A 27,555-nucleotide genomic window follows, 5' to 3' on the forward strand; every position below is an offset into this window, starting at 1 on the left:
CACTGACCCTCTGCTGTAGGACCAAGAAATTTCCTGTTTAACCTGGATGAAAATGTTGGCTCCTGGTCACCAGGATGGCAAACCCTCTGAAAATCCCACATTTTCCACAGCTGGAGGCTGCCATGCAGAAATAATGTCCACCTCCTCCTGCCCATGACCTCAAGCTTACTCATGTTTCCTTCCACCCATCCCTGTAACTCATCACAGTAAAATTTAGGGGAACCCTGTGCAGGAAAGGGCTGGGAATGTCTCACTGCAAATGTCAAGTGACACCAGGAAGGTCAGAAGGGTGTTTGCTTACTCTGCAGAGACCAGCCCAAAGGTCAGAAGGTGAACTCTCCAGAAATTTTAGCAGACACATTGCAAAGCCTTCCCAGCTTCTGGAGCGTTGGCAATGACAGAGAGAACTTCCAAGCCAGTTGTTTGAAAGCAGCTCCCAGGGAAAACTGTGCAATGGCTTTGCCTGCCAAGGATGACAGGATACCTCTGCAATTCCTTCCTGGCAGCAGGACAGCACGAGATCCAACCCAGATCCCTCTAAGGACCACATTTTGTGCCTAAAGCCTGAAAACAAACAGGTATTTATTTGTCTGCTCTTTCTAAACCAATTCATCTTCCCCCTCCTCACAGCCCTGAAACAAAACAACTGAGACTCTTCATGTTCAGGAGGAAAGGTACCCCAGTGAAGTGTGTAATCCAATTAATTTGAGTTTTATTTGACCATGTCAAAATCCATCACAGCTTGGGAGTAAGATGAAATTGGGAAATGAGCATCAAACAGCAGTGAAGGCATTAACAGTTACAGAGCCTTTTGTTTTTAAAGTGATCAACAAAATCAACTGCACATCCACTGAGAGGGGCAGAGGATGGACTGCAAACAACCAGGGTTTAATTTCTGCTGGAGGTAAGTCAGGGATAAAGATTTGGGTTACAAAACATTCCAGTTAAATGGCACATTATTACGATGACAGAGTTACTCCCACAAATCCACCCATCCTGACATTTGACTCAACATTATTTATGAAAGGTGATTCCATGATTGTGACACAAAAGAGAGCTCTGATCAACAACCCCTGGGCTCAGCAGCTCCTGGGCACCTTCCTTCCTCTGCTGCCTGGCCAGGCAGGACTCACTCAGACCCTGGTTTCCTTCCAGCATCAGCTCTCAATGAAACACACTGTGAATGAAATGGGACTGAAGTGTGGTAAAACACAACCCTCATATATTTTTTAAGGGATTGCCTCCATATTCTCATAAAGCAGCAGGAAGAACTTGTATCTCCTTATACACAGGGACATTCTGGGGCTCTCTGCAGCTGGAGACTGTTAGAGCAGCCACAAAATTGCATCAAATGGTAACAGGAATCTTCCCCTCTCAGTCACCTCCTGCACTGACCCAGGCTCTGCTGGGCTCAAGAGCTGGATTCTGTTTCAGTGCTCCTGGATACCCCAAAGCAGCAGACAGTGCTTCATTGGAGAAGATCTTGATACTGAATTTGCTCCAGGAGCTTTCCAACTCCTATCCAAGCCAAGAGGAAGAGTGAAACCAGTGTGACCTGGTCAGGTAGGAGCACCTATGTTCCCTGGAAGGGGACAGAAACACCCTGAAACAGCCCAGGAATGCCCTGAAGGACTCAGTGAAAGCTGCCCAGGCAGAGCAGCAAAGGCAGTTCAGGGCACACTTTGAAAGGATTCACTTTCCTCAATTCCTTTCCTCCTCCCCCTTCACTTCCTCTGCTCTGTTCTCCTTCCTCGGGAAGGGCCTTGCTGCACAAATCCCTCTCCCTTGTCACCACTGACATGCAGGACACACAGATGCTCTGCCTCAGTTTCTCCTTGCTCCTCCTCAGGCTGCCCAGGGGAGTGGTGGAGTTACCATCCCTGGAAGTGTTAAAAAATGCGTGCCTGTGGCATGTGAGGACATGGTTTAGTGGTGCTGGGTTGATGGCTGGACTTGATCTTGGAGGTCTTTTCTAACAGTGATGATTCTATGAAAACAGGTTAATTTTATTTCATGTGTCCTTTGCAGAGCTTTGAGATGTAAGAAAACAGCCCTCAAGAGTGAGATTTACATTCTTTTCTCTGACTATTCCCTGGAAATCATCAGTGTTAGCACAAGGAATAGGTCTCAGCTGGCTCTAGACCATGTACCTGATCACTCATTTTTAAGTGGCAGGGAAAGTGAGAGATCCCAGCAGCAGCAGCCCCAGCAGTGGGAACAGCAGCTCAGCTTCTGGCCAAGGGCTGAGGTTTCTGACTAAGGGATAAATTCCCCCATTATAGCCTTGATTTGTTGAGACAGGATGGAAATGAAGTAATCCCGTCTTCATTTTTTCTGCTACCTGATCTGGAGGGAGAAAAATGGGACCATTTCTTTTACCACAGCACAGGGAAACTGTGAGAAAATATTTGTCTCCTCATTCCTGGCTTCTGCCTGTGGATAAATATTGCCAACAGGAACTTGTTGCAATTAATGAAGGCACAGGCATTAACCATGTTCAGGCAGAACCAAACTCTGTACAATAATAACCTGATACAGCTCTCACATCTCATTCCCATTACCAGGAATATGCTTCCCTCTGCTGTCGGCAGCTGGAATTTTGTGTTTATAGTTTTCAGATGTGCTCCTTTCAAAACAAGTAAATACATCTTTTAAAAAATCTAAACAGAATTTACAAGGCTAAGTTTTACTGGTGACAGAGGATCAGCTTTCCACCAGCCTGTGGGAGGCAAAATCAGCCAACACAGAGGCAAAATAGTAAGAAAATAGACTTGGTATTACCAGAACATTGTCAGATAACTTATACTTGCAGCTGGGTTTGTATTAAGAAAAACTGTCATAAAGTTTTGGGCTACTCCTTCTGCAAAGCAGGAAATCCACAGGCATGGAGGGAGGAATGCCCAGGGGTGTGAATGGAAGAGTCACCATCTCCTCACTGCTCTCAAGTCCACGTGGCTGCCCAGTGCTGGCAGACATGATAGAAATAATTATCCACCATTTATCCTCTTCCCATTTGGGCACAATACTGAGTTCACCCTTCTCACACATCAGCTGGGAAAGCTGTGCAATCAAAGCCTGTATTCACTTTTAAATTTATCCACTGCTTCACAAGGAAGAGTTTAATTCAAAGGGTGGTTGGAGGGAGGGGGTAGCAGCAGCACCCAAACCATCCTTGGGGATCACTGGAATAAAGGGAAGAATGGCCCCGTTTGGTGTGACCCTGAGAGGAGTGAGGAAACTCTAATAAAAACCTTCCTTCTTCAGGCTGATGACTGCAGCATGTTGATGTGTATTTTGTGAAAATCTTAGTTTAGAACCTAAGTTATTCATCCTGCCCATACACCGTAAGTAACTGAATACAAAATCAAGCTGTTAAAGTTCTCCCTAAATTAAAAATACATCTGTTCACTTGGGGGAACAGGAGTCTGGAGAGCAGAGTGGGTGGAAGGGAAGGGAGAGCTCGAGATAACTGTCAGACATGGGGAGACTTAGTAATCCTTGGCTGTAACTAAGAGAAGTGAGCTCTGAAGCTGGACAGGAGCAGCAGAGCTGGGGAAGAGGCACAGCTGAAGTCTGGGGGAGTGGAGATGGGAGACCTGACAGAGCTGGGGCTCCAGGAGTTCCCAGAGCAAGAGGAGACAGCTGAGCTCTGCTTCCTCATTATTACCTGCCAGCCACACAGGGCTGGACCAGGAGAATCAAGCCCAAATCTGAGAGCATTCCAATCCAAGTGCAGGATGTGCCTTTCCTAGAAAGCTTTTTCAAATCAAATTGGTTTGATTTGTTCAAATATAATTTTATATTTTTTAAATCAGCATAAGCACAAAGAAACCCTGGCCCTCCTGTTACAGGGAAGGGATAAATCACAGTGTCAGTCTGGACTTTCCAGTCCATAATTCTCTGTTTTGTGTGCATGTGGGGTAACGTGGATGCACCAGAAACACAGGTGGAAGAAGCATCTGCAGGGTCAGGGAAAGAGACACATTTAACAGATATCCTTGTTATAATTCCAGAGCTGCGAATCTCTGGTCTTTGCTGATTCCTGAGCAACCCTGACACTCCAACACCACAACAGTGGCACCAAGAGGGCTCCAACCCTGCAGCTTTGGTGCACCAGCACCTAATCTGCCACTCTGGATTCCTCTGGCCCTCATCTCTCAGGTGATGCTCTGTCATTTCACCAGAGACTCTTCCCAGCAGCCACTCCTGATGGAAGCTTACAGGACACCAAGTTGCCTCCCCAGAGCTGTGATGAACCTAAAAAAAACAGGCACAGAGAACAAAATCCTCCAAACCCTGCTCTCACTGACAGTTTAAGTTGTTCTTCATTTTGGAGAGGTGAACCCCCTGTAGCTTTCAAGATGTTCCATCTTGAACAGGAATTTCCAAGAGACCCACACAATGCAGGCAGATTGTCCAGCTGCTCCCAGGGCCTGGCAGAGCCTGGCAGGGAGGTGGAAGCAGGGCTGAGCTGCTCTGTGCCTGCCACTCTGCTGATGCCACAGGAGAACATGGGAATTGAGGAGGGAACTTACTTTCTTTTTCAGCTGTGGGCTGGAGTGAGTAGAGAACCCCTTGCTGGAAGGTGAGAGGGAGGCTTGGGGTGGCTGGTGGCCCTGGAGGACCTGGGGGACCTGGGATCCCAGTTTCTCCTGGAAGTCCTCTTGGTCCTTGAGGTCCCAGCATCCCTGTGCAGAGGCAGGAGAGGATGTGTTAATGCCTTTGGGGATGTGCTAATAATGCTATCATGTAAAAAGGCAACAAGAACACAAAGGATTTCTGTCCTGAACTACTGCTGTGGGAATCAGAGGGGTGAGGAAAATAGAAACACCTTCCCCATTTTCCTCTTTTTTTGTTGTTGTTGTTTAGCATCCTCCTCTGCAAAGGAGAGAGCTTGACTTGGCTCAGAGGTGCTGCCTTTGAGCAGCACAATTGCTGAAAGAGTGGAATCTCCCCTCTCCCTGAGTGAGAAACTACAGGCAGCAAAGTGTGAAATCAAATCCTCTTTCCCTCCAGGTACACCTGTGTCCCCTCCCTGCCAGGAAAGCTGGGGAAGCACAAGGGAAGCAGAGTCAGTCCAGGAGCAGGCAGATCACATGTCCTGTGGGGCTGCAAGGTTTTGTTGCAAACTGAGAAACCAAAAGAGGCAGACACATCCTTGGCCAGACTTTGGCCACTGACAGCTTGCCAGAAAGTGCCAAAAAGTGTTCAGGGCTGCTCTCACATTTAAGGCATGTTCAGGGTTTTAAATCTTACCCAAGCTCAGGCTCACAAGGCACAGCCTTTTGGACACAGAGCACAGAGCCTGAGGTCTGGCACCTATTGTACAGTATCGCCTCATCAAAACATTCAGGAACATTTGGGGAATGAAGAAAGACTCCTAGCTCAGGAATGGAGTGTTCTGTGAAAGAATGGCCTCGTAACCTTTTCCCTTAACATACAAAAGCATCATTAGTTTGACTTCCTGGCATCTGACAGCTTGACACAAATGGTGGAGAAAAAAGGGAGTTAAAACAGGCACCCAGTGAGAGGGTTAAACAGGGAATGCTCTGCTCCAAAGGCTGACAGGTCACAGGCTCTTTCTTACAGCTCCTGAGCAGGATGGGGAAACATGATCCTCCTCTGCAGCTTTCTGGGACAGGCTCTCTCCAGCTCCACAGGAAATCCCAGGGTCTGTCATTGCTCGTGCAGGTGGTTGTCTGCCCTGGGAGCTCCTGGCTGACTCCAGCTGCCAGGGGACTTGCTGGAATGGATTTGATACCAATTGAAGATGCTCAAATCTTGCATGTCTGGCCTTCCCTGAGCTGCTGTCACAGACAATTTGTATGAAGTGAAACATCTCCTGTCACAGCAGCACTGCCCTTCTCCAGGACTCACCTGGTGGCCCTGCCGGGCCCCTCTCACCGGGCTGTCCCTTCTCTCCTTTCGGCCCTGGTGGTCCTGGGAGCCCAGTGGGTCCAACCAGGCCCGGGGGACCAACCTGTCCTGGAATCCCTGAAAATGTTCAGAAAGGAAATTAGCTGGAAGCTAGGACACTGCTGAGGTCAGAAAGGCTTCAGCAACCTCAAAACCAGAGGAGAGGGACTCAGTGATGCAAAGAGGGAGAAGTGCAGCAGGGCACAGATAGGGTGCCAGGCGCTGTCTGACAGGTAGGCCAGACAAGCCAGACTGGACCTTGCTTCTCCTCTTCTTCCTTCAATCCTGAAAGGAAAAAGCACATCCCCATGCACAAGGCCCTCCCCAAAAGTCAGCAGGATGTGCACCTCCAGCTGGGATGTGCTGGGTGCACACTGTTCACTTCCCAAGTCCTGAACGGCTCTCGGCAGGGTCTGGGTGTCCTTTGCTGGGTTCCTCCAGACACACATGAACTCCAGGGCCATTCCAACATACCAAAAATACACAGAATAGATTTGCCAAAGAAAATCAAAGCCTGTCTCCCACTTGTTCTGTATACATCACCCAGAGGTTCTGTATCAATGATGTTTCCCTGGTTTCTCCTGTGTTCATTCATCTCACAGGGGCTCCAGGCTGTGCACAAGTTTTTTCATCCCAAAGTGACATTAATTCCTTCCATTTCTGCAGGAACTGGATGTCAGTAATGTATTTCACTGTGTGGGTCAGAACATTCCCTCACTTGTGTAAATTACCCTCAATCCTTCAGTCCAACCTTATAACTCAATCCCATGAAGTCCTGCAGACCATGAGCAATCATTTCCTGCAGCATCCTCAATCCCACTGCTGCAGCAGAGCTTTAGAGAAACTGGCACTTCCTTCCCTGGAGGGGGAAGTGCTGAAGGAAAGGCTGGGAGAAGCAGCACTGGGTAATGTGTCAGGCAAGTGTTCATGCTGGTGACAAATGGTGTTACCAGCCTAAAAGAGACAAGTGCAGCAGGGGGAAGAAAGAGGGAAGGATTCAGGGAAAAGAGGGGAGAACAAATCTTCAGTTCTGCTGCAGTGGCACTGCTTCCAGAGGGTTGAAGCCCGTGGTAAGAGTTTATCCTCCAAACAATATGAAGCAAAAGACCACAGGAAAAATATTTTTTAAAAAAGCAGAGGGTGAGTAATTTACTGCTGGAAACCAAATCAGGTGTGCAGAGCCCTGGATTTTCTTCCTGGCTCTGTCATTAACCTGCAACACACCATCTGCTCCCCTCCTTCCCCAGGGTTTTCCCTGCACAGGAGCTGCTCTGTTTACCTGGAGCTTTGGAAAGTGATGTCCTGAGCATCCCCAGAGGCTCCTGGTGCCCCTGGCAGGTAATAACAGCTAGAGAAGAGTTTTCTCCCATCGCTCAGGACAAGCCCTGCTGGCTCTGGCCACATGTGCTTCCATGATTGGCCTCTCCATCAGACAGTGCTGTCCATCCTTTATGTGCTGGGAATTCATGTCTCAGAGGTGATAAAAGTGGTGTTTGGCCTCTCCAACCAAGCAGCCCACGATCAGATAAAACCCAAAGAACAAACTCAGCCTCTCCATCTGTGAGGCTCCAAAGAGTTCCTGGCCACAGGACCCTTCTGGTTTTTGGGATGTAAGTACAGGACTGGGCATAACAATGATTTGTGCTGTGAAAGAGAAATAGCAGAAACTATGAACTTACCCTGTGGTATCAGCTGCTCCTCTGCACCTCTGTGTCCTTTAGCTTCTGTATAAGAAGGATTAAAAAAATAGGTTAAAAAAAAAAAAAAGAAAGAAAAAACAAGAATAGGAGAAAAAAAGAGAAATATGAAAAATTAGGCCTCCTGCTGCCAACTGGCTCAGCCAGAGTATATATATTATCTTAATACTCAGAAAAATGTATTCTGTTGATTAACAAGCTGATCAGAAAGGCCAGTGGTGCAGCTGTTTCAACAGCACTGATTGCTTTTAAATGATTGTCTATCCTCAGCCCTGTCACTCACAGAAGGAATAACCACCCTCATAAACAGTAGCAAGTTTTCCTGGACCTCAGCCTGGAGAGGCATCAGCCAGCCCAGAGCTATGGGGTCATCCAGAAACACTTCCAGCACTCACAGCATCCTGTCCATACCACCCACCTTTGAGCCAGGCCCCAGCATCCTGCCCTTGGTCCATCCAGCCTGGTGGCATGCAGGGTAGGGCTGGGATTTATTTTGGCTTAACACCCAGAAGCAGGGCAAAGTAGGGAATGTTTCACAAAAGGCTCAGGGGAAGGGGTGGGAGGGACAGAGGCTGAGCTTTCCACAGCCCCAAATCACCCAGGACACTCAGGCTTGACTTCCACCTACTCCAATATCCCACACGATGAAAGATCTCCTGAGAGCTCTGTAAGAGAACCTGGGGGCAGCTTTGAGCAACAAGTCACAGCACGGTGTTGAAATGTAAAATGGGCAGTTCCCCTCCATCCTAAATTGTGTGGAGTTCCCTTCAGTCCACCAAAATCCATGCTGAGTTTTTTTGGCTGGCTTTGAATCATGGACACAGAGTGGTGTTGGGAGGGAAGGAGGCCAAATATGGACCCAGATCCATAAAATATCCCCACAGCTCTTTAGCAAAGCAAGTATTTGAAGCCCACAGAGGCTGAGTAGGGGCTCCAGCAGGCAACCACGTGTCAATGAGCAACTGAACTGATTATTTCTCATTGCTGAAAGACACTGTCCTGGCTCAAAACGCTCCAGTGCATTCCTGATCCCTCTATTATGCCACGGTTATTATTCCACACCAGGTTAAATCAATCAAGGCCAGAAAAACAAAGGGTAACAGTGAGCAAGGACTACACCTGGTAGCACACACACAGCCTGGAATCTGGCTGACACGACAGGCTCACACACAGCTCAGACATCACCACCTGCTCTAGGAGGTGACCACTGGTGACCACCTGGCTTTGCTGCAGGGGGGGAAGGTGCTGAGCCTGCTCAAAGTGCTGCAGAGAATCTGCTCTGCTTGGCAGCACTGCCAGAAGCCTGAGGGAGAGGCAGCCACTGCTCTGTGCCCAGCAGGACATGAGCAGGTGTAAGGAGCCTCCACGAGGAGAGGACTTGGCATGGAAGGCCCAGAGCCACCAGCATTTTGCTGGGCTGGCTTTGGTGCAGCAAAAGTGCAGGTGCAGAGACACTGCCACAGCAAAAATAAACGAGATGGAAAGGGCAGAATGAGCATATAATGGACATGGGGGGAAATGCTTTAATTCAGTTCCTGGCAGCTGTGGCTCTGGTTCTGAGAATACTTTGCAGAACATATTGTTAGTGAACCTCCCTCTATGTTGTGGCATCATGTCAAATCATAAACAGGAATGACATCTGGACTGTTTTGGTTGCTCCAAGTCTGCTGCAGTCAGGAAGGGCTGCCATAATAAACTGCTTGGGCTGAAAAAAATGAAAAGAAAGAAAAAAAAAAAAAAGAAGAAGAAGAAAAAAGCAAAGTAGGCCCTAAAGAACTGCTCTGGGAGCAAGCAAAGCAACAGACAGACAGGGCTTTGGAAGCAGAGAGCAGGGATCTTGAAAAAAGATGCCAAGGTCAAGAAAATTCAATGCATGGGGATCTGTCTGGCCAAATGGGCTCACAGGGAGACTTCCTTGTATTTTTTTTTCATGCCACAAGAGGGATCATAAAACAGCCTGTTGTGTTTATGGCAAATTTAGAAAATATAAAGCAGACTGCAATTGATGCTGCTATTCATGGGAAAGTTTTTTGTCCTAATAAAACCAAGAATGACCTGTGCAGCCCATTCCTTTACCCCCAGCACTGCTCCCAGACCAGGAAATGCTGCATTTGGTGCTCAGTAGGTCGGGAACTGTCCCACTGTGTCCTGATGGCTCTCTGGAGTTTCCTCAGGAATGTTTTGATGTGTCCAGGCCTCAAAATCCACAACCTTTGGACTTAAATCAAGCCCAGTAAAACACACAGGCAGGCAGAGTGGCCCTGCTGGGGTTAACAGAACCTGAACAGACCCAAATTCAGCTCCCAGCAGATGTTTGTGCCAACAGAAATAATAGCTGCCACCACAGCTGGCAAAATGCAGCTTCATCATTTCTTCCTTGGACATCCCTGCTCTGCTCTGGCTGAACTCAAGGAAGAGCAGAGACCTCCCAAGCCCTCTCCTCTGCACCTTCCAAGGACAGAGCAGACCCAGACTGCTTTTTAGCTACCCCAAAGGCATTGTGTAGGTAGGATGGGTGATTTGGTGAAGAGCAGGCCAGGCTTACCACCAGATCCCACGGCTTTCCTCAGGACAGTGCCGGGGTTCAGCAGGGGAAAGGCGTCTGGCAGCAGCTCGTCGTACCACGTGGCCGTGGTGCCGGTGATGGGCAGGTTGTTCTCCAGGGCTGGGCTCCTCTCTGCAGCCTCCAGCAGCAGGATCTGCACAGGCCAACGTGGGGAACACAGACAAGGTCAGCTGGGTCTCACAGCAAGGTGCTCACAAGCCCAGAGTTGTGGACCCTTCACTTAAGAGTTGGACTGGATGGTCCTCCTGGGTCCCTTCCAGCTCAGAATATTCCATGATCTGTGACCTGGATGGTTTCAGTCATGGTCTCAATTCCTGAGGAGGTCCTGAAACTCCTCTTCTTGCCAGATGAGGCTGGGAATAACTCTGCTCACAGACCATGGGATTTTGACATAAAAGATTTATTGGTTTTAGGAAATCAGGATCAATTAGCTAGGAAGCTGCTGTGCTAATTGTGCCTCCTTGGGCAGGACTTCACTGCCTCCAGAGGGACTCAGCCTCACGTGGGATTGTGTCCCAGGTGAGAAACACGAGACCAGAGACTGAAGCTGCTGTTGGGGACACACAATTTCCCTGGTGCTCAAACCCAGAAGATCTGAAATTACCGAGAGCTGGGATGAGGTGAAGGGCTGTACCTGCAGGCAAACTGAGGACAAGTACTGGTTGTAAAAGCACAAATACCAACCAAATTAAAGATGATGGAGAAGGTGAAGCTTTTAAAGAGTTGAAGTCCTTTAACTTTGAAGAAAACAAAACCAAAACAAAACAAAACTCAGGCTATTTACTCAAGGAGTTCTGCTTAGAAGCAACAGGATATTATTAAAACTCCCAGCTGCTTCTAGGCCTTGCAAACACACAACCTTCAAATAAACCCAGGTGTTCAGGCCATTTACAACCTTCTCTCCTTGGCAAAGTGACCCCACGTTCCCCATATGATCCAGGCTGTCCATCAGGCTCTGCTCCCTGCCCACTGGTAGCCTCTGTGAAACTGGGAGTTGGTCTCTAACATGGGAACATTTTTCAAGGCATGCAACACTGAGGTTTGTTACAGCATCATCTTTTCCTGTTTGAAAACCACCTATGCAATACTAATTTAGGGATAAGGGAAATAAAAGGGAATATGGCTCAAACTTTCCATTAAATCCCTAGAAGTTGCAGCTTTACATACTGTGTTGTCTTTATATAATGAAGTCACACTGCAATTATAAATGAGAGTGACTTGGCTCCGCTTGTTTGTTTTTAACTTACAATTATTACAAGGTTTATCACTTCTTTATTGCAAGGCCTGGTGAGAGCCAGTACTGCAGCAGTGCCAGAAATGATGAACTTCCTGCAGAATGTACTGGCCTGATGGGGGTGAATCAGAAACTAATTAAACTGGGAGCTGGGTTAAGTGCAAGGGAACTGAATCTCACTCCTGCAAACAAGCAAAATTCCTCCTTTATTGCAAGGATCTTTATTTACAGATCTGCTTTCTGAGTACAGCAAAAAGGAGTAAGGTCACAATACTTTTCTTCACCAGGTTTGACTGATGCCAGGCAGGAGGGAATCAGTTCCATCTGCCTTTTGCACTCTGTGCTCCTACCAATGATTTATTTGTCAGACTTTCCAGGAAACGTGTTATCAGTTCAACAAACACTTAAGCATGTGCCTTACCATAACTGTGCTTAACTCCCATTGCCATGGGACTCAAGTGTGAGCTGAAGACCTTTTCTAAATCACTTCATTTTATTTATTATATCATCCTTTTACTTCCCCAGCAAACACCTGGATGTTGCCAAAATGTGCTCGGGCAGAGAGGCAGAGTAACCCTGGAGGTGGCAAATTAGAGGGGCTGCAGCCAGGGCAGGGGTGGGATGCTCCTGCTGTGAGGAAGGGGCACACAGGGGCTGTCTTGGACAGTGTTCTGCAGAGCTGTGGGAACAGGGATATTAAATCACTGCAGCCATGGTCAGGGCCCAGCAAACCACAGGGGCCCGTGGCCCTCGCGGGCGGCGCGAGCACGGCTCTGCTGAAGGTCGCATCTGGAGTGGAACGGCTCCAAATCATTTTTATGGGTGATAATAAAAATGTGTTACCACATAATCAACACAAAACAGTGGCAACAGTATCATTTTCATTAAAACAACATGTTTTAAATGAGCACTCTGCTGATAAATGCTGTAAAAGCTGTAAAGCCATGCACAGGATAATCCAGCATGCGCCGTTATAAATTGACTATATATACTTTGCAGTCATTTTTTAAGGCCCAAACCATAGTAACAAGTTTATTTTCCCTGGGCACGAAATGATAGAGGTCAGGAAGTCTCCAGACTTGAAATTGCTGAGAAATTCTAGTTTTTATGATCAGAACTGAAGAAATGCCCAAAAGAAATAAAGCAGAAAGAAGAGAGCTCTCACATCCGTGAGATCCACAGAGCCAAACTAAAGAAGGAGAAGCACAAGGGATTTAGTCACATTCAAAAATCTCAAACTACACATGGCTCTTTCAACAAGGAGTGTCCTCTCACAGCTCACACAGCACAGAGTACAAGTGGGCTCCTTACACATTATTGCAATAGCACTGGAGCCATTCATCCATTTTCTGTCACGTTCTGTTTTTCTTAAGGCTGCCATTGCTGTAGTCAGGGGACTCGAGGAGAATTCCCACTTTCATTAAATAAAAAAAAAGAAAGTTTCGAGCCCTCTGAGTAAACTGCTGGAAAATGATACCACAGAGGCTCACAGCCAGAAAGAAAATTAGCAAAATGTGAAGTGTATTAAAGTCTCAGTACTAAAATCTTGGTATTTTCTAGTCAATAGGGTTGAGGTAGAGAGAGGGATAACATCAAGGGAAGAATGTGTGGTTTTCACAGGGAATCCTCATTGCAAGCAGTGCCCCGATTTCCAACACAAAAGTTCTGCTTCCATGAAGAATGGGGGCAGAAAACACCCTCATGCCACCAGATAAATGAAATAGGTCTTGCAGCCACGGGTGATGTCACTCAGCACCCAGGCAGGGAAGGCAGAGAGGAGGACAATGGTTGCTGCCTGTGCTGCCAGGACAGCAGATCCATGCAGGACACGAAAAACCCTTTCCTCCCCACCTTGCAATGTGCAGTCAGAGTTGAAGGACGGCCTCAAGTCAGCAAAACACTCAAACTTTTGTCCTTCTGCGCAAACCAAAGGAAAAACTCAAATCGGCCTAAATGGCCGTGCTGAACCGGAGCCTCTGGCAAGAGAGGTCCCAGCAGCACGAGGGTTTGTGTCTGGCTCCAAACCCCACAGCTCAGACACAGCAGAGCTGGGTCAGAAGGTTGGAAGGGGCTGAAACGGGGCCACCTCTGCTGCCAACAGCGCGCGGGAACCGGGCCGGCCGCAGGAGCGCGGGATCCATCGTGCCCTGGCCGAAGGCTGCTGCCTGCAGGACCATCTGTGGCTCCCAGGGCAGGCTCTGGCTCCTGCTCCATTCCCAGGGCTCCAAGCCTGGCTGCGGATCCCGCTCCGCTCCCGGCCCTCCGCGGGGACACGAGCGTTGTGTGCCTGGAGCTCAGTCCCAGCTTACTCAACCCACCTCCTCCTTTCTCTTTTGCCAGCATAAACTTTCTCAACTTCAGACAAATACCACATTTCTTGCGTCAGATCAAAAGCTCAGGCCAGGGACACTGGAAACGGGAGGACCGTTTTCATCTTCTTGAGATGTTTGGTGTCAAAGGACTTTTTTTGGCTTGTAGTGGCTTTCCAGAACCCTATTTTTGTTGTTCCCACTCATCAAAAGAAGCTTTGACAAAGGCAGCCTCCTCCCATCATCTGTCCTCCACTCACATTCCTGATGTCCTGTAACTAGGTAGGTGTTAGAAACAAGGGAAGAGCAGCCAGGCTTCCAAAGATTTCAAAGTTGATATGACACGGCTCAGAATGCTTTTTATTTGGATAAAAATCCAGATGGATATTATTAATTAATAAACAGGGATATTTGGTCTCTTGAAGCTTCGGTGGAATTAACTCCCTTCCATCCCTCTCTAAAGAGGAGGAAAAGACACTGCATGAATCCAGCTCATCAGCTAAAAATTCCAGTGTAAAGTAAGATTCCCTTGATCTTGTGGAGACACAAGCTGATTAATAATGCTAAATTGCATAACTTGTTGAACATATCTTTCTTCATAGCAAATTATTTGGCAATATAAGGGTTTTTTAATCATTCATCAAGACAGATCTAAACAGGGAGTTTAACAAAATGTGATGGGGAATGGTCTCTCTCTCATAGCAATGAGGGACCTGTGAACACAAGGATCCAGCACAGACACAAGTGCTTGGTTTCAAATGCCGAAACACATCCAGGAAGTGTCTGCCAACATCTGAGGAGCTGGGTCCCCAGAGAGAACCTGGGTGACTTCAAACTTACAACATCTGAGAGGCTTTGGCCAAAGGGACAAGATAATTAGCACAGGAGGAGTTTTTGTTGCATTGGTAAATTAGGAGGGAGCACTAGCTGATGTCATTGCAGTGACTCAGTGCAGAGCAAAAGTGAAGTGATGTCATCAGATAATGCAGGGAAGACAGAAACATGGACCAAAGGCTTCTGTCAGGTAGCACAGTTCTTGTTCTTAAGACTGCTACAAGATTTCCAAAAACAGGATGGAGAATGCAACTCTTTCCTCAGCAGGCACTTTCTGGGGGAATCAGGGCAGAGAAGACACAAAAGCCCAGGCTGCCCTCCGAATTCAGACAAAACACTGACACTGTTCAGCAGCTCCTCAGACCCCTGAAGCTCTGCTTGAGAGAACAGCTGGAAGGGAAGGATTGGCTGTGGTCCTGGGAGGCACTCGGGGAGCTCCTCTGAATGTGCTCCCAGTGGGATTTATTCTGCTGCTGAGGCCCTGCCACAGCTGGCACCCTGAGGAGCCAGATGTGGAGAGGATCCAGCAATCCTTCAATGCCCTGTTCACAAAGCACACGAAGGAGCTCAGAGTGAAATCAGATTCACCGTTGTGTCTTTAAAACATCTGATAAAAATACACGGGAGCTATAACCTTGCACCCTCAAAATCCCCTCAATCCTCTGCCCCAGGTATTGCTGAGACCTGCTGGGGATGTAGGAGTGTCAGGGATGTGAACCCAAACCAGCCTGAGGTGAATTTAGTCTTGACCAAGATCCCAGCAATGCCTTTGGGATCAGCTCTGCTTCCTCCCAGGTGAGGAGCCCTGAGCTCAGGGATCCACCTCAAACAGGCTCAGATGTTTCGTGTGCTCTTCTCCTCCACAGAGCTCTGAAAGCTGCTGGCAGAGAGCAGCACAAGGGAAAAGATGAGGAGATTGGGCCTTTCCTGCCTCACCTCGGTGCAGGTTGAAAGAAAAAGGACCTGAATTAATTTTTATCTTACTTTATTTATGAAGCTCCCATAGCATTTCTGATTGGAATCAAGTGGAAATGTTTGGACACCAAATTACAAAAGGATCTGAGCACATCCCTTGGGCTCCTCACACCCCCCCACCTTGACAAAACCTGTTTGTCCACAAATGTTTCTCTTAAAAAAATCAAAGCTTGTAAACAGTGTTCCCAGGTATTAAACACACCAAAAGTATCTCCTAATGCAGACATGGGATTTGCTTGGCAAACTTGTGTGTCAGGAAAAGAGAATTTTGCAAAGTTATTTTATGAAAATATTAAATTCATTTGACTAAAAATGCCAAACTTGTAACTAAAAGACTTTGTGGGAGGGAATGGTGGATGAGGAGGCCTTTGCAGCCTTTTTGTTGTTCTGGCAAACTATTTACAGCATTGGCCAAACACATGGGACAGTCTTAGGGGACAGACTGCTCCTTCAATCCAACAGTGATATGAAATAAGGTCTAAAAATTACCAGGCTTGAGAAGGAAAGGATTTTAAGCATCATTCTGAAAGACAGCAGGATGCCCAAATGAGAGAAGAGTCAGTAACCAAACTGCCTCATCATCAGGATTACTGCAGATCATCAAAAAAAACAAGAGATGGATGCAAAGTTACACAAAATTCAGTTTGCCCACCCAGTTTTGAGTCATGGTTCCTCCTTGTAAGAATCAGTTAGGAAGTTGCATTTTATTCTTAGGGATATTTGAGTCTTTAACTAACCTACAGAAACTCGGTGTTAAATTAGAAATTTTACAGGGCTTGATTCCAGGTTGTAGCTGCTACCAGAAACCAGCCAGTTACTATATGGTTACCTGTGAAACAGCCCAAATTCTCCTTAAATTCAATGTACTGCTGGAGCTGGACAGATTCTGCACAGAGCCATTAGGAAACCTTAGGGATTAATAAGTAAGACACCTTCCTGTTGAGAAAGGAAATACCTGCTTGTGGCTATCCCATACAGAACAGGGAAAATCCATGGAAGTCCTTGAAGTATCAAGCAACTGCTCATGTCCACACTGCAGAGTCAGCAGCAGCCTCACAGCCAAGAAATCCTGCTTCCCCTCCCAATCTCTCTGCCATGTCACAGCACCGTGAAACATTTGCTATCTTCCAAATATTTCTCCCTACAGCAGGGAATTGTTTTATTATCTATCAGAGAAAGGAAAGACAAACTCCATAAAACATCCCAGACAGCTGCCAGTATTTCATGTAACTGCCCGGGAGAAGAGGGAAATACAGAAACATTTCATACAATGATCACATTAAAACTCCAAGTAATGATGCTTTACCATCCAAAGACATGGATAGTGAAGGTGCTGTTGGTAATCTCTCCTAAATAAATGGGCTGATTGCAGAAAAATAGCAATGAATCGATCAAATTCTTTGCACCGTACGAAGATTTTCTTTAAAACCTTTCAGAATCTTCTGTGTGGGGAATCACATTACAGGGACTGTTTTCATGCAAAAACTATGCATGTCATTTATCAATCACACAATGAATCAATCAGACACTGGATATGTAATGCTATCTCCAGGCATTAAAGCTGTGAGTGAAACGCCACGAGCTTCGTAAGAGCGGTGTCAGGAGATAAGGCTGGCTTAGATCAGCTCAGATCAAGCACTGTGCTCCAACTCCAGCCCAAACCTGGGATTAATATTGTGCTGCCCAGAGCTCTGTGGTGGTGCTTACTTAGAGAAACTGGGCGAGCAAAATAAGCAGAAATTTGTGTGCAGCTGCCTGCAGCTCTGCCTCCTTTCCAGCCTCTCTTTCTGCCGTGGGTTCCCGAGGTTTGTCTGGGCTCTGTCCTGTGACACAGGAGGGCAGCAGCAGGCTCAGGAAATTCAGGAAGGGCTGAACACACATCCCACTAAGGGGTTGTGCTGGCTCAAGTGAAATCTTTGCTATGAAATAAAAGCAGGTTTTGCTCTGCTGTCCCACCAATGAGGCTCCCATGGGGTCAGAGGTGGGGGTGTAAAGTAAGATGTCACAGGAGAGAAAGAAGGGTTGGCATGCTGGGGCTTGGGGAGGGGGTAGTTTCCTTCCAGTCCACACCATTTCTTGTTCAGGAGCCCAGGATGGTGACCATCCTCCCTGATGGAGATCCTGTGCTCTGTGGATTTCGAGCTCAGCACTATCAATCAAGCTTTCAGAACTCTGTCACTCTGGGTCTGGTGTCGAGCACATGAATTCCATCCTGGGGAGACAACGTGGTAGCTGGAAACGGATGAGGATGGAGCCTGATTCCATTGCCTTCACTCCCTCCCTGCAGAAACACCTCCTACAGGCACAAGGACATCCTAGAATAGCACTGAGGAAGGTGTGAGGCACGTGAAGAGCTGGTTCTGCTGCAGTTGAGCCACGGCTCAGCCTCTCTCCTCCCCAAGGGCAATAAAAGCACTGGTCCCTCATGAGTCATTTTTCATTTCATTTGCTCTGTGTTTATTTTTGCTTTTCACCTTCTGATCCAACTCTCATATTACTTAAAACAGAGGGTTACTTTTATTACCTCATTTGGGCACTGATCTTACAATTTGGATGAACCAGCTCACCCTTGTAATAAGAAAGATGAGACCATTGCTGGTTATATCCCCATTTTTAGGGGGGCTGCTGTAACAGCTGAAGAGGAGTGGGGAAAGAAGAAATCTCAGGCTGGTCCACTGCCATCCCCTGGGCTCACCTTGGTCACTCTGGGCTGAAATTCAAAAGAACAAAAGTAGCAAAGCACCTCAACTTCACCTCCCTCCAGAGGGAGCAGGACTGTGGCATGAAAATCCAGCTCTGCTTGTGGGGAAGATGAAATTCCACATCTGCCTTTGCAGAACAAACCTGCAAAAATCCAGTGGGAAACAGCCTCTGGCACTGGCAGAGATGTGTGTGCCCATCCCATCCCTCCTGTGTTCCTCAAAACAGCTTCAGGTTGTTGTGGTTGTGAAATGAGACATTACAAGAAGACAGTATGGACAGCTGAGAGACAATTTCACATCCAGATCATCCAGCAAAACAGGGATCTTCCTCCAAAATCCAGAGCAGGAATGCAGACAACACCAAACAAACATAAGCACCTTTTAAATGATGCTGGCTATTGTTGAATAATAACAACTGAGTTCATTAGATTGCTACAGAGATCAAACTGAACTTAAATTAACCTTGAAAAAAAGGGGGAATCAGCATGTTTCTCTTGTGCACAGCACCAGCAGTCGTGTACTGTTGCTTCACTCTCTGTTTCATTGCTACAGTCAATTTTTGCAAAGCATCCACAGCTTTTCAAACAAAGTGGAAGCCAAAAGATTGATAAGGACCTTGCTGGGCTGTGCTGCAGAAGGTCTCCTTGCAGAGACATGGTCTTTAGTACTTCAAAAACGAAGGCAGTAACTCATTTTCTTCTGTAAAAGTAAACCCCTTTGATGAACCTTGCTCCCAGCTTGGGTCTGTGTGGGAGCAGAGGGAAGTCAGGAGGAAAACCATCACAGCAACACGAACTGCCTGACTGCAGCACTAAATCAGAGACACGACACGCTCCGCCTGACTTCCCGAAGGGATTTGGGCAGGTGGAACCTCCTTCCCTCTCCCCAAAATCCTGCCAGGCCCCAGCTGAGGCTGCCATCAGTCCTTACACGTTGTTACCCACACAAGTGCTGAGCAGCACAAGCCAGCAGAGCGAGGAGTGATGTCAGGACAGTCTCTGGTTGTCCTTTTCCAGTGAGCCAGACAGAGAAAATCCTGGAAGGCGAAGAAAGGTACAGCTGGCCACAGCCTGGGAGGGAAGGGCTGATTCACATCTCTCTGAGGCCAGGCCTGTGTCTTTCTTGGATTCAGGATGCACACACAGGGATCACTCACCAGCCCCTCTCTCCTGCCCTGCCCCTACTGCTCAAACCCAGCTCCCTTTTGTCCTTTGCACTACACCAGTTGTTTCCACTCGAACAATCTTGCCCCCAGAATTTCATTCCCCCCACCCCTTCATTTTCCTGCAGTGAAATATAGCTGCGAAGGCTTTGAGGAGGCTCCAGACTTCATTTCAGCACAAACAATTCCCAAATTACCATAATATCATGTACTGGCCTCAAAAACACCACACAACCACCACCTCCCTCCACAAAGGTTTCTCCCTAAATTCTTTTATGTCATTGATAAGCATCAGTTAATGAATAATAACAGCAGTAAATGCCTTAAAGGGACCAAAGCATGATAAGTAACAGCAAGGAGTGGGCTGTCACAGGAGGGACCACAGATCAAAGGGGAATGCTGACTCAGCTGCTTTGTTGCTAGGCTGGAACCATTTATCTGAATCCCAGTAGGTAGAAATTAAAACTATTTGTAGGAAAAAAAACAAAAAACCTCCACAATGTGAAGGTCTCCCTCTAATACTTGTCTCCACTAAACTATGAGAACCTCCCATCCTTCAGAAAAGGGATAAAAAATCAGGACTGGATTGCACTTGAAGAAATACAGCAGAGAAGAGGGAGGGCAGGTGTGACAGGCAAACAGTGACAAATAAACATGATGGCAACACATGGCATGGTATTTCTGAGCTCTGAGCTTTGTTTTGGAGGAGCAGGACTGAGGCAGGGATGCAGCCACATGGGAAGGGGAAGGGAAGGAGCAGGGCTAGAGGCAAAGAATGTCTGATTTTCTGGGGCAGAACCACTGCCACGGAGAGAAGAGGCACCTGATCTCTCCAGGCCTGCCAACTCAACACATTTTTCACCAGAAACTTTTGGAAATTTTGGTCAAAGAGGAGAATAAAGGCAGCTCCTTACCTTGGCCTCCAGCGTGTTCAGCCTCTCGGTCATATCAGCGAGCCTGGTGCAGTTCATGCATTCTAGAGAGAACAAAACACAGTACTGTGACACTGCCAGGGGCTCTGCATGTCCATCCACAGCTTCAGGCTGATCCCTTTGATCCAAGGCACATGGAAAAGTGGGTCAAGATCAGTTATGGGGGAAAAAAAATATTCAAATCTGCTGCACAGGTCACCAGCCACAGCCACGTTACATGAACCTTGTTTGGGGATGTTTAGTGGGGCAAAGTGTGAAATTAAGTTCCCAATATTCAGAAGGCAGATGAAATAAAAATTTGTTTTAAGACTTTTCATGCTGCCAACCAGCATGCCCTGCTGTCATAGGCAGAGACACTTGTGCTGCCACTGGTGCAGGCTGGCATGGCACCTGCTTCCACCTCACAGGACACCAGGCTGCACAATCTCCATTTAATTCTCTCTCCTCTACTATTTTCCTGATAAAATACCAAGGAAAGCAATGAATACACAAATGCCATTTGTGTGGAGTCCTGCTCCATCCCTGGCCTCCCAGGCCATGTTACCACTCCCAGACAAGCATCCATCCCAGGAAATCCAAGGCAGATCTGAGGGCTGATGCAGCCCAGAACTGCAGCATGAAGTGGTTTCCATCCCACTTTGCTGCAGAGGAGCAGCAGACACTCGGCAGCCACCAAAGGAGTCCTGACAAGAGGCCTCAGCGAGAACAAACATTGCCAGAATGAGCTCTGAGTGCAGGTTAAAGTGATTGCTCCCTCCAAAGGACATTCCTTATCTAAACAGAAGGCCTGCTGCTTTGCCTCTGGTTTCATCTCAGCAATTTTAAAGTGAGTGAAGGAGGATAAAGCCCTGAACAGAGATTTAATCAACAAGGCACTTTGCAGCAGAGTGGAACTGCCCACTCCCAGCTCTCAGAGAAACTTTCAACACTGGACCTCTCACCTCACATGGCTTCTGAAGCCCAGCAGTTCTCAAAAAGGGAAAATGATCTGCAGCATGAAGCATTTCAGAGGACAAACCATCCATATTCAGGTGATGAATCACAGCTCATACCCCATGGTGGAGAAATCCATCTCTGTGTGCACTTTGTGCTCCTTAAGGGCCAGAGCCTGTTGTCATTGATTGGCCATGGAAGTATTTAACTCTGGTGTTCCCACAGGGCTGGGAATGTTGACCTGTAGTTCTTGAGCCCCTAACAGACTGCTCAGGAGCAGCTGAGGCTGCAGTGATGCAGAGGATCTTGGGGAGCCCAAAGCTTCCCTATGGCGAGGAATGGGTGAAGGTGGATTTTGGTCTGAGTGAACACCCCAACACTTGGGTCCAGCTGTTCTCCCCTAACAAGTCCTGTCTCCTGTTGCACAAGGTCCCCCAGGGGACCCCTCCAGTCTCTTGCTGGCTTTATGGAGCACACTGCATGCCCTGGTGACTCTCAGCCACACAAAGATTTGAGTGCATGGCTTGGAAGAACAGGAAGCTGGGCTGTTCCACCCTGGTGATTTACAGGCTAAAAAGATTGTTTGAGTGCTAACAGCAACCCCCTACATCCACTTTCCAAAGGAATTCTCACGCTGGCCCTCTATGAGGAGCTGTGTAGCTTCCCAAAGGAGCCAGACATAGATATTCCACCTCATAATACACAAGATTTTGCAGACAAAGCATCTGATGCTTGAGGAACACTCAGATGGAAGGATTTCCTCACAGGTTGATACTGATACGGACTTTCTTTTACCCAACAGCAAATAACAAATACCATTTCTTTATTTTTGTTTTTATTTTTGTTCATTTTTGTTTTCTACAATAGATCCTGGGCAATATTTTTTGGCTTGAATTAACCCATGAACATGCAAGTGCCATAAATGCACTGTCCTGCGGGGAAGGAAATGGGTGAGGCTTGTTTGGTCTGGATCTGCTTGTGGTGTGTGAAACAGGGATTTAGTTTCTGTATGTAACTGGCTTCAGGCTTTTGATCTTGCTCATCCCCACAGAAAGATAAGACTGAATAAATTCACTGCTCTCAGGAGCCAAAAGATGCATCAGATGTGTTACAGAGCAAATAAAATACAGAGTCCTATTCTCCCTTCTGCTGGCATGCACATATTAGTAACTCCCACAGGTTTAGAGAGACTGACTTGAACTGTCTGAAAACCATCCCTGCATCTCTGAGATGGACTGACCACTTAAGGTCCCTCTGGAGAGCTCAGCTCATTAAAAAAGGGTTTTTACCACCCCTGTGCAGAGGGGAACCAACCAGCTCCCCAGGGCAAGGACAGGGTTCAGGGACAGCACCAGTCCAGCAGCTCTCTCTGCTCTTGAAGAGTGTCTCAAAGAGCCCTCTCAGGTGCATTTGCAACAGGAAAGGTTTGATATAAATGGGCAAAGTGACAGAAGAGGAGATAAACCAGCAGTGTTGTTGCATGTGATATTTGTACTAATATGATCTTCATGTCAGGGGTGTTGAAACAGGCAGAAAACACAGCCTGGGTCAGAAAGAGAACTACTTCAGTTCAAGCTGGATTTGATCTCTGATCCTTTCTGTTGTGAAATGCCTGGAAACCCAGATCCACACCCAAGGTACTTAGACTGGGCCCAAAAGACATTTAAATAATCCCAGAAGTGGATATTCCTAATGCAGAAGATCTTACTAAGGCAAGAGTCCTGCCAACAAATCCATGTGACATTTATTTATCTGACCAACAGGCAGACAAGGCTTTCAAAGGCAGAGATGAATGCTCAGGGCTGCAGTGTCAGACACTCCATTCAAAGCTCCCTCACAACACACCAGGGACCACACTGTTCAGGGTCTGGGGTCCACATCTGTCCTTGCAGAGAGCCTGAGAATGGTGGTGACAAATCAAGCTAATAAATATCTTCCTTAACCACGCGGCACTGAAGTATTTAGTGTCTTGATGGCTCGTGGTTCCAAGGCCTGGGACTGTGAAGCTGAATTTTCTGATCAGGGTGAAAGCAATCTGTGTTATTAAAAAGAGCTTAAGAATCTCACATCATTATTTCTCATGGAACAAATATAACAGTGGGGCAAATGCACACACTCTCTGACCTGGGACTGCAGAGCAGACGTTTTCCATATCTGCAGATATCCATCACTTGTTGCTACACAGAACCACAGTTTATTTCCCTTCTACTCCTAGTTGGCAGATTTGTATTTTTCCAGCTAAACTCTGAGAAAGGAGTTGTGATTTCACTCTATGAATCCCAACCTCAAAACACATGGTAGGATTTGTTTTAGAAATATTCCAGCAGGGAGGATAAATAAGTGAGATAATGAACATGAGACAGTACCAGCATATCCTGTGACAGCCAGTCTGTCTCCACAATGTCTCACAGTTACTGTCCCAGCACATCTCTTCCCTTCCCATTCCTCCTTTCAAGTGGAATGCAACTGGAAGGATGGAAAATTCTATTGCAGAGGAGACGTGGAAGACTTCACATGCTGGAAAATAACAACCCAGGTACTCTGTACCAGCTGTGACCCCCTTAACCCTGACACAAAGGTCGATATGTTCAACCCATCTTTGATTAAAGATGAGCCTCCAGTGCCGCAACTTTGCCAACAGACATCAGATGTGTGCCTGAGCTTCCAGTCTGGATACACCCCTGTGAGTGACCTAAAGCAGTGAATGATGACTCTGGGTACCTTGTTAACCTGGCACTCCTGCTTTGTTAAATCCTTTGCATAATTTCATTATTAAATACTTGCACAGTTCCCCTTCTCAAGCCTGAAAGCCCCACAAGTCTTCAAACTCCTCACTTAAATCCTAACGAGAGCAGTGTGGTAAAAGCTTGATACCAGCAGGGCTCTGATGATTTCAGCACAGTTATCACAGTGGCACTGGGGGCAGTAAAAGAAGAACCAGCCCAGCTTTCACCATGGGGCCACAGGTCAGTTTTGTGTGAAAAGGCAAAGAAACCTCTTGGCACCTCTGCCCCATTTCTCAGCTTTGACAGCCCACACTCATTTGTACACCCAGAGTCTCTGCAGAATATTAAAAGAGCTTTTGGTTTCCCTACAGCCAGATGCTCAGTAGATATAAATTGCACAGCTCAACTGAAGTCAAGGGATCAAGGCTCTGTCTCTCTTTTTCTTGATGAATTGCTCCAAAATTTGTGTTTCAGAAGGGAGGTGGAGGAGGTGGTTTATAGCATATGAAAGGGGAGAGAATTCTGGAATCACAAAGCCTTTGTTTAAACAAATAAAGTCTTTGCAGCCAGTTTTTTTCAAGACCATATTTTGCTATTACAAGAAACTTCAACCTTGCAATGCAATGGGGCGTAGCATGCAGGCAGGCTCGGGGACATGAGAATCACATCTGCAGCTCATGCTTCAACCTGCTCAGACTCCAAACAACACACTTCCCTCCTCCCAGGCTCACTTTCCTTTCATCCATTGTTAGTTTAATGTAAAGAACCTGTAAAGGATCCAAGGTCAAAGGATGAAAAAGGACCAAATGTAACATATATGCAGAGAAACAAATGAAATAACTTGACTCTTGTGATACAACTTGCCTGGCAGCTCTTCCCTCTCCATCTAATCTAGTCAGCCATGGCCATGGCCAAAGAGGGCAGGCTGGGTTATCCCCAGGGCAGGGGAGCAAACCAGAGCTGCCAACAGCCCATGTTGGAGCACTGGGAAGGCAACACCAGCTTCACTTTGTGAAACTCAACCCAGCAGCTCTGACTGCAGCACCAGCTCTGCTTGGAGCAGCTCCTGCACCACCACAGTCACGGCTCGGGCTGCACTGCCCTGGCAGAACAGTGACACACACTCCAGAAGGTCCAGCTGGAAGAACATTTTGTCTGTCAAGCAGGAGACCAGCTTTTCTCAGCAGACACACTCCACCAGGACAAGTTCAGAGCAGTCTCAGGGCAAAACTGGAAGAACTAAATTCACCCAGTCAACCACGTTTCTTTGCAAAGAGAAAAGGATGAGCTCTAAACTCCCAAGGGAAATAGGAAGCACCATTAACTCAGTGAGCACCTAGAATCTCATGCACTGATGTTTTATTTGACACTTTTGAGAGAAACCACCAGACCACAGACCCCTCCATCCCCTTACTGCCACACACATACACACACTTTAACCAGAAAAAGAACAGTGACACTTTCTGACACTGGCACAGGAGGAATTTCAAGTCAAATTCCACAGCAGAAATATGAACACAGATCTTCTGTGCCTACCTAGGTGGCCCTCAGCTGGGGGACAGCCAGCCTGGGCTTGCATCTCCACCTCTCTTTAATTTGTCTGATTTGACCCTTCCAGCCTTTTTACATGGTTACTGAGTTTCCTTAAGTAGTTTATGTTCTGGCCCTTTGCAAAAGCTTTCGCCAGTGCTTGTGAAGGATAGCAGGCCCAAGCCATAAATCACAGCCAACCTGGGATCTGTTTTTTCAACACATTTCCTCTAATGAGAGTCAGATGTTGGCTAGATGGGTTTTATTAATTGTGCTTGTTTAGAGTGGGCTGTGTGTGCAGCTCTGCAGCAGGGTTTGAGCAATGAAAGGCAGAGGGCTGACAGCAGGCAGGGAGGGGATGGACACCTCTGCCACCCGGTAGCCTCTGGCCTGAAGAGGAAAGGCTTGGGAATCAAAGGTCTGGAGAGCTGCAGAGGGGAAGGTTCCCACAGCTCCAGTCCCAGCACAGCCAGAGCAGGAGCTGTTTCTGCAAGGGGAAGCTCTAAGTTTTGTTTAGTGTAGCATCATTAAGCATCACTGCTCTGTTTACTGCCCTGATATTTACTTGCTGTGTGCAAAATCACAGAATATCCTGAGTTAGAAGGGACTCAAAGATCATCCAGTGCAGCCCCTGGTCCTGCACAGACACCCCAACAATCCCACCCTGGGCATCCCTGGAGTGGTATCCAAACACTCCTGGAGCTCTGGCAGCCCTGGTGCCCATTCACTGGGGAGCCTGGGCAGTGCCCAGCACCCTCTGGGGAAGAACCATATCCTGATATCCCTGAGACAGCTCCAGGCCATTCCCTCAGATCCTGTCACTGGTCACCACAGAGGAGAGATCAGTGCCTGCCCCTCCTCTTCCCCTTTTGGCAACGACAGTGGCGAGGGAAGGGCCCTGCTGGGCAGGAACTGCCAGAGCCCTGATGCTGGGACAGAAAGGCCAAGTCATCCAACCCAGAGAAGAGCTGTGCACTCAGAGCCTCCTCTTCCCAGCATTTCACATGTCCAGCTGCACAGAATCTGTGTTCTGGCTGACCTGCACACATTGCATGCTCCACATCCCTGTGCCTGAGCCACAGCCTCACCTTTCACCCTGCATTTACACACCACATGTCCTTCTGCTCACTCAAGAGGACTCGTGATCCTTCAGGGTCCCTTCCAGCTCAGACCATTGTGTGACCCAGGTTCCAGACTGGGACAGCCAGAGCACCGTGACATCTCGCTCAGCCTGGTCATCAGCACAATTAAAACATCTCCCACAGGAGCCTGGAGCTCAGAAAAAACTTAAGATGGTCTAAGAGAAACTTAAAGATGGTTTCTTTGACCAAAGAGGGTTTGTTCTTTCCCACAGTTTTCACATCAGGATTTTGCAGGCTGGAATGTTTTATCTTCACCTGGAAATTCTGAGTTATTAGGTTGCCTATCAATATGAAACAGAACACCTCCAGAATATTTTTGCCTTTTTACCTTCATTCCAGATAATTCACCATCTCTGCAACAAGACCCCAATCACTGCCAAAATTCCCCCATTTGTAATGTCTCTCATATCTCTATTATAACAACCCTTACCCTTAACTTTACTGGCTATCTTTAAAAAGCAGCTCAGATTTCCTTTCTTATGAGAACTGCTATCTGATCCTTTTCCGCTTGTAAAGTGTTCATACTTCATTTTTGTGTCTACTTTCTTCTTTTCCTTCTTAAAGAGGGAAAGGCTTTTATTTTTTTCATAAACAAACAATAAATGTTTTTTCATTATCATGATATTTGGTGACTTTGAAATGTCTGTAAGAAAAACCGCAATAAAACCGAGTGAAAAGAAAGTTTACCTCAAAATGCAAATTCCTCCAAGTTGTTGGAGCAACAACTACTATTCAAAAAGCTACACAAAATTTGGTACATGGTTTCAAGTGAAAAAAAATGGGTGAAATTTTTAGAAGTTTTGCAATATTATCTCTAGAGGTTTTTCCCTTAAATGATTTTTCATACCTTCTGAAATAAATGTTTCAGCCTTAAGGTTTGAATAGCATTCTTTTCAA

The 27,555-nt window shown here is 47.0% G+C and overlaps 1 protein-coding gene across 12 annotated transcripts in view; it reads right to left on the reverse strand.

Annotated features, from left to right (window-relative positions):
• COL26A1 (collagen type XXVI alpha 1 chain) overlaps positions 1-27,555 on the reverse strand; it is a 159,311-nt gene that overhangs the window by 16,550 nt on the left and 115,206 nt on the right. For all 12 annotated transcript variants that reach the window (XM_088066297.1, XM_088066296.1, XM_088066291.1 and 9 more), the window contains 5 exons: positions 20,310-20,371; positions 10,159-10,312; positions 7,596-7,640; positions 5,878-5,994; positions 4,536-4,688 (listed from right to left, as the gene is read on the reverse strand). In XM_088066297.1, the coding sequence (XP_087922423.1) occupies positions 4,536-4,688; positions 5,878-5,994; positions 7,596-7,640; positions 10,159-10,312; positions 20,310-20,371 (531 nt within the window). The remainder of the gene's footprint in view (positions 1-4,535; positions 4,689-5,877; positions 5,995-7,595; positions 7,641-10,158; positions 10,313-20,309; positions 20,372-27,555) is intronic.

Source organism: Pseudopodoces humilis, chromosome 23 (genome assembly GCF_049639895.1).
Source record: "Pseudopodoces humilis isolate 2021_Gansu_Grassland_sample_001 chromosome 23, ASM4963989v1, whole genome shotgun sequence".
Taxonomy (NCBI): Eukaryota; Metazoa; Chordata; class Aves; order Passeriformes; family Paridae; genus Pseudopodoces; species Pseudopodoces humilis.